Source organism: Rhea pennata, chromosome 5, assembly GCF_028389875.1.
Source record: "Rhea pennata isolate bPtePen1 chromosome 5, bPtePen1.pri, whole genome shotgun sequence".
NCBI lineage: Eukaryota > Metazoa > Chordata > Aves > Rheiformes > Rheidae > Rhea > Rhea pennata.
In genome coordinates, this window is record NC_084667.1 from 1,326,968 (window position 1) to 1,334,147 (window position 7,180).

The 7,180-nt window shown below is 52.8% G+C and overlaps 2 protein-coding genes across 2 annotated transcripts; one reads left to right on the forward strand and one right to left on the reverse strand.

Annotated features, from left to right (window-relative positions):
• Positions 1-2,671: 2,671 nt before the first annotated feature.
• On the reverse strand, positions 2,672-4,942 carry ZC2HC1C (zinc finger C2HC-type containing 1C). Its single transcript, XM_062576711.1, has 2 exons — positions 3,666-4,942; positions 2,672-2,995 (listed from the first exon to the last, which is right to left on the reverse strand). Exons 1-2 carry the CDS (start codon positions 4,938-4,940, stop codon positions 2,729-2,731), a joined length of 1,542 nt encoding a protein of 513 aa, XP_062432695.1. The 5' UTR covers positions 4,941-4,942; the 3' UTR covers positions 2,672-2,728.
• A 980-nt stretch (positions 4,943-5,922) lies between these two features.
• On the forward strand, positions 5,923-6,954 carry ACYP1 (acylphosphatase 1). The gene is made up of 2 exons (XM_062577053.1): positions 5,923-6,030; positions 6,275-6,954. The coding sequence occupies exons 1-2, from the start codon at positions 5,947-5,949 to the stop codon at positions 6,488-6,490; spliced, it is 300 nt and encodes a 99-aa protein (XP_062433037.1). The 5' UTR covers positions 5,923-5,946; the 3' UTR covers positions 6,491-6,954.
• The last annotated feature ends 226 nt before the right edge of the window (positions 6,955-7,180 follow it).

Below are 7,180 nucleotides of genomic sequence, written 5' to 3' on the forward strand. Positions count from 1 at the left end.
ACTAAATGCTGTCAGTAAAATACAGTGAAAGGAAAAGGAGTTAATATTACATGACAGGCAGGGGTACTTAACTACTCCTCATTTAATTCAGTTGCACGTTTCATTAGTTCATAGGAGGTTGGCACAAAGCTTCCAGACTGCCCCTTTCCTTCCTCTCCTGTCACCTCTCGCTCCTGTTTAAGGGGCTCTGTTCTGCTCTTGCTTCTCTGATCCGTTTGGATACACCAAATTCGTCTCTGTTGCTCTGGGTCCGTTTTTTTTCTCCTCTCCAGATTTGTAGGCTCTTGCACAGACCTGGCCAGCCCCATGCAGCACTGACCCTTTCTGGGACCTTCATGTTTTTCTAGGGAGTGCCAAGGTATTGGGACGTCTGCCTGCAGACGTGTAAGCAGATCCCTTTTTCAGGAATCTGTTCCACCCATCGCAGGCTGGAACGTTTCCTCATATCCAGCTTCCAACTATTCCAGTTCAATCTGGTCCTTTGTTCTCTTTCTCCAGGCTCCCATGAGCTGGGGCTGCGTTACTGAAGGGTTTGGAAAAGGAGCTGCTGGTATTTGTGTGTTCCTTGTTTACTTCCTGTTGCAGATTTCTCATACTTACAATCAGCCTCACTCTGAGAACAAAACACACTGTGACCATTTAACGTGGCTTTTTACTCAACAGAACTAGTCTAATAATACCTTAAAATCAGAATCTTGAAATGAACTGACCTGCAAACATGCATCGGCAACTGTGATCAACTACAGGCAGGTGCTTCCCTAGAAGTATGTATAGGGCACCTATCCCCCTCCCCCAAAAGATATTTTAACAGCACATGACAAACTTATACTCCTAGCATAAGGCCAAAATCACCAAGAACTACTTTGCATCTCAGGAAGAAAGCAAGAGAGAGGGCATTATTTTTGTTAAAATTCCCTACCATTGCAGCACAAAAGATGAGAGTAACCTGGAGAGTCAAGGAAGTGTGCAAACTTTGTGTTTCAGAGGTCCTTACCAGCCTGGCCTAGGGGAAACACTCAGTTTTGTTGATATCAAATCTAATTTTTGATTTAACCCTGAACATATGAGCAAAACAGCTGAGAAGTTTTCAGATGTGAAGTTCTGAAGCGTACAGTCTACTTGGTTTTTGTTGCTGTAGCAATTCAAGTTAGGAATCAAGGTAGGTGGTCATGGGAAGGAAACTCCATCTCAGCACCTGGAAGGGGTACACTGAAGCCCAGAACTATCACTCGCCTGTTGTTTGCACTTTATACAAGTGTTGATCAGGATTACAAGCCTGGAGGTACTTCCATGCTCTGTCTCTCAGCAGTTCCCAACTTCAGCAATACAGTTCCTTCCACGATCTTCTCAAAGCCCATCTCAAAACACCGCAGGTTCCCTGCCGTCACTCATCTGTTTGGAAGGATTTTCCATGACCTCACTCTTCTCCTGGTTAGAAACCTTATTTCCAATTAAAGTCTATTCATGACCTATTTTTGATCTTGTGCAGTATTACTTAACTTAAATATTTCTTTTCCTGCCCCAGTCGCAGTCACTCTGTGTGGGAAATGATCGCTCTGGGATGATCTGTTGCTGCCAGGGCCTGGCCAGTCTCTGCGGTGCTGTGCGCGTGGGTTGCCACGAAGGTTCTCACAGTCAGTGGCTGCTACGGCTAGCTTTTCAACCCCCTGAATTTCTGCTCCTGGGATGCTTGTGTTGAGCAAGCAGTTAATGCTCTTCCTCCGAGTTCTCCTTTCCTAATTCAAGCAGTGTCAGCAGACTTCTACTCCAAAAGATATTGAATTTCTAGAAGGCAGCAGGTTGCTGAGCTTCAGGATTGTCACTAGGCTTCCAGAAAAGCAGCTAAATAATCTCCTGGGCTGATGCAGAAAAGGTATGGACTAAACCTATCAACTTTCATTATTCAACAAATAGGACAGCATGAAAAATGTCTGAAAAGCAGCTCTGGATTCTGCAGTCTAGCACAGGTACTGTCGAGGGAAAAACACAGCAGTCTCCGTGCTGCTTTCTAATTTGACTACTCACATAGCTCCCCCTCTTCCCATGCAACTTCTCCAAATGTCTTATTTAAATTGCTAAACAGTTTTTAAGAATGCAGAATCCTTCCCAAGGCCAAAAAAAAGAGAGGGCCCCCTCACATCTCAAGCTCTCGTAGGTAGCTCCAACACAAATGCTATTGCAGGTGGACTCAAGGTCACTGGTAGCATGCTCAGGTGGCGACATCTGCACCCACAGAGCAACAGAGTAAACCAAAGGGAGAACAGTTAACCCCACACCAGACACCATTATTGTAAAGCAGGGAGAAAAATGCAACCTCTCTAAGCTAAAGGCAAAATACGATTCTGAAGAACAACCCCTGTCTGATGGCAGGTTGTTCTTGGCTGCTGTCCTGTTGACAGCCTGTAGCAACCACCTTTCTTCCTTGCTTAGGACACTGTATGGTAACACCCTTCCACCCGCACTAGGTCGTCTTGGTGAGAACAGCAGATGGAGGGATGCTCAGAGGGGCATCCCCAAGAGTCACTGCCCCCTCACATCCGCTCAGGAACTATCGGGCACGGGTCAAATTACACACGTTTTAATATTCCGCCTCTATTTTCTGAGCTGTTCACTTGCTGTACGTACTAGCTCAACCCTCGCAGCCAGCAGGAGAAAGCACAAGGTGAGACTGGAAACCTGGCAGAAAGCAGGCAGGGAATCTCAGCAGCAGGTACAGCTGGGCACCGCCTCAGCAGCGCCTCTTCTGAGGCGGCGGCGGGGGCCTGTTCTTGATGGTCTTGCATTTGGGAATATGTCTCTCGGCTACTTTGGGTGCAAATCGTCGGCTGCAGTAGGGACAGGCAACGTAGTCTGGGTTCTCAACAGGCGGCAGCGGGGGCAGCTTGGACACCTTTCCTCCCTTGGAGAGCGTTTGCTGCACCTGGCGGGCCTGGCGCAGCGTCTGGATGAATGATTCGTGCTTCTGCCTCCAGTTGTTCTTCCTGGGTGGCTCCTTCTGCAGAAGGGAAATGCGGTCAGAGCAGCTGGTGCAGCAGTCAGCCCCCACTCGCCATCTCGCTCTTAGGCCCAGCTCAGGTGTCCCCTCCCTGATCCCAGCTCTAACAACCCCCCAGAGAAGCAAAGTCTCCTCACAGAGGACTGAGCAGATCAGCACTAAGGAGGAATTGAAGGAGTTGCCAATAATTCCATCAATACTTAGGAAAAGCTTGGGAATACCCACATGAACAAGGGCCAAGGAACTTGAGAAAGTTGCTAGAGATGCCCTCTAGGAACAAGGCTGCAATTTTTCACTGCCTTCGCTTTAATAGTATATTTTATTACCTGGATTTTTCAACCAGTTCCCTGCACCCTCCTAATGCCACCGGTCTCGGTTTCACCGCAGCAGACCCACCCGGCCCTCTGACAGGAGCATCATGACTCCAGCAAGGAGCGTTTTCTCTGGAAATGCACCCTTGAGCCATTGCAAGGGCTGAGACCCTCCCAGCAGCTGCAGCTCCTCCCATTTACCTGCTGGGCAGGTGCCTTTCAGAGGGGATGGCTGGACTGTGCCGCCCAGCCCCGCGTACACGGGAAGGAGCTCCCATCTCGGGCAGAACTGTATCTCCGGGTGGGAGGAACGCGAGCGGCACGTGCAGACTGAAGGTGGCAAAGGGGCTGCGCATTACCTGAGGGCTCTCTGAGCTCTTCCACTGCCGATACTGCTCCAGCTCTGTTCCCCTGGCTCTAGCCTTGCTCGAGTCAAACACCTTCCTCTTAGAGCCTTGGCTCTTGCTGCAGATACTTGCGTGCTTCTCAAGCCTGGTGCAGAGAAACCTACGTCCACAGAAGCTGCACTGCCCCAGCTCCCCTTGCTCCGCAGCGCTGGCAGCCTGTGCGTACAGCATCTCTGTGGCTAGGTGGTCACCAGAGTCCTGATCTGAAAGGGTAGAGGGAGAAGGGCTATGTTTTGAGACTGGCTCTGAGCGCGAGGCTACATCCTCCACAGGTAAGCGGTCTCGTATTTTGCTATTGCTGGCCACCAAACGTTCCTTCTTGAGCTTCCCCATGGCTAGCTCTTGCGGATGGAGGCTGGTGCCTAGCTTGGGCCAAGCGATCTCTGGAGACAGCGCCCTATCGAAGTCCCCATCACCAGGCCTGACTGCAACTCTCAAAATGTTCTCTTCCGAGCGCCTCGTGGCCTTCCGCTCAGGGGTCCTCTCTGCTTCCCTGGCTCTTCTCTCCTCTGCCTCCACCAGCTCCTTCTCTCTTTGAATCCTCCTAAGCTCCTCCTTCGTCCTCTTCAGCTTCTCTCTGAGCAGGGCCTCTTTCTTTTGGATCTCCTCTTCCAGATTCTGTCCGTCTGCCTCCAGCCTTAGGATGTAAGCCAGCTCTCTCCTGTAGAGAGGGGAGGCTGACTGTTTCGGTTCTACTGTCCAAGGAGACAGCACTGCAGCTAGCTGAGACCTCCCTGCTGGAGGCTTCCCTTTGCTCTTTGAGCTAGACCGACTGCTTAGAGACTCCTCCATGTATGGGGGGCTTCTGAGCTGTCCTGTGTTGACCACTGGAACACTTCCAGCCTTGCGGTGAAAGATTGGTTTCAGGGGATATGAACGGTCCACTCCTTCTCTCCGTCTGGCTGCTGATTTAGAGGGCAGAGTCTTGGCGTGGCTGGTAAGGTATTTGCTCTGGAGTCCAGCTAAGCAGAAGCTTCCCTGTCCAGAGCTGTGTTGACTGCTTTCTGCAGAAAGAGAATATGAATAGCTTTGGCTTTTTTGGGTGTAGAGATCCTTTAAACTTTCCTCTTTGCCATGTAGGAGTTTGTGGTGAAAAGTGCTCTTCAAGTGTTCCAGCTGGGGTTGGTGGGCTGGGACTTCAGAACTGTATCTTCCTGCCGCTGGAAGCTGGGGAGCTGCCACCACAGAATCCACAGGTGGAAACAAAGCCAGCTGCAGCTCAGCCATTCAGCGCCTGGAAACAGCCTGAGGTGAGATGCAACATCACTACACCCTATCTTATCCAGAACTGCCTAAATTCCCTCCCAACAATCTCTGCCTGGAGCCTACAATGAGAGGCGCTAATAACTACTAGCAAAGCTTTTCCACTCTTCTGGGTTCTGTAAATCTCTACCTTCCTTCCACCCGCAGGCCCCGATGCTGCCTCTTCCAGCCCTAATTGCTTACGCGGCTAGAAATAAGATACGCCTTTATTTCACTTTCTGTGCGGGCCCTGTCTTGCTGTAGCACCAGAAACACGCTGTGATGCCGGGGAAGCTGTTACGTCCCACGGGGCGTTTCCCACGTGTCCCAGGCCTGATGCTGGGATGGCAATCCTCCCCACGCTCTGCTACCTGGTAGCTCCTGAAAAGTAAGTTCCAGAAACCCGCGCAAAGCCGCCATTACGATAAATACAGCGCAAAAGGGGAAAATAAATAAATAAAGCCGCCCCCCCAACCCCCCGCACCGGCGCGGCGCCGGGCTGGGAGCCTCCGGTAGGCGGCCGCGCCGCTGAGCTCGCTCCCGGAGCCCAGGGGCGGACCGCGCGGGGCTGCCCGGTCACGGGGGAACGGCTGGGCCAGGCGCCCCGGCCCCTCCGCTTACCACCGCCCTGGGCCTCGGGCGCCGTGTTGACCGCTGTTGCCTAGAGACAGGCACGCTCCGGCTACTTCCTGTGCCGCTCTCGCCGGGTAGCGGCCTCTCTATGGTTTTCCTGCGAGGCTTCTCGTCCGCTCGGCGCTACGGACGGAAGTTGTACGCTGCGCTGCGGAACCGCTCTGCTCTCCGGAAGACTTGTCGCTCTATGGCCAAGCAGAGGCCGTTGAGCGGAGGCGATGGGGCGGGGCGGGGCGCGGCACGCAGCGCCCGCGACCGGGCGGAGGTGGGCGTGTCCCTCGCTCGCCATTGGCCCCCGGGCGCGAGGGCGGCCCCGCCCCGGGGGCGCCGCGCAGGCGCTGTGGCGGCGGCGGCGGCCATGGCGGCGGGCGGGGGCCTGGTGTCGGTGGACTACGAGGTGTTCGGCCGGGTGCAGGGCGTTTTCTTCCGCAAGTACACGCAGGTGCGCGGCGGGGCCGCGGCGGGCGGCGGGGCGCCGCGGGAAGGCGCGTTTCAGCCCCCGCTCCCCATGCGGAGGAGTACGAGGAGCAGCTGGGCGGACCGCCCGCTGCTTTCCCTCTCCGGCCCGTGGGAGCTTCCCCGGAGGTCCGCGTCTAGCGGTGGAACAGCCTCCTGCGCGTGAGCGGCACCCTGCAGCTCACCTGCAGTTCACCTTAGTCTCGCCCTGCTCTGCGTTTTCTTCCCAGGCTGAGGGTAAGCGACTGGGGGTGGTCGGCTGGGTCAAGAATACCAGCCACGGCACTGTGCAAGGGCAGCTTCAGGGTCCGGCGGCCAGCGTCCGGGAGCTCCAGGAATGGCTCAGAAAGACGGGAAGCCCCCAGTCCCACATCAGCCGCGCGGAGTTCCGCAACGAGAAGAAGATTGAGGCGCTGGAGCACAAGGACTTTGTGATTTTGAAGTAGCTTTGTCCAGGGAGCACCAAGATTTGAAGCTTGAGCCACCCTCACAAAGTAGTCTCCTCTTCTCCGTTTGTTGTTAGCTAATATTCAGCTACAGAGAACTTTATTTTATTAATATTCTAATTTATTTGCTTGTTATACAGTTTGTCTAACTCTCAACCATTCGTATTAGTTTAGCAGGTAGAATGAAGAGTTGTATTTATTAAAGGAGCTGTTTTGAAGCACAACCTTATACTTTTGAATGTACGTGCAGTATGACCTTGAGTGGTTGTACGTGAGTAGAGTAATTTGTGTAGCGTTCTGCTCGCTTCAAGGAAGCTGTAGATGTGCTACCAGTACTAAATATTGCTAAATGGATAACTTGCATTATTTTTTTTGACCTAAATATCTCAAAAACAATTTATTTTGTTCTCCATCTGCTGAGAAATTTATTTTTTTTCTTTTGAATAAAATTGCTTGGAACTTGCTCTTTGTGTGGAATGGGTGTGTCGTAGTGGGGTTGAGCTGGGTCTGTAGGGGTGACGTTGTTCCTGTGGCTGATACTTGGCCATAGGGAATCACGCTCTGCCTCTGTTGCTCGCAGTTACGCTAACGCATGAAGCTTTTTGCTGTTCCGAACGTGGCCCCTGAGCAGTTCCTCACGGCTGCCCTCCGAAGAGCCATCCGGTGGCGGCAAACGCGGGAGGCGAGCCC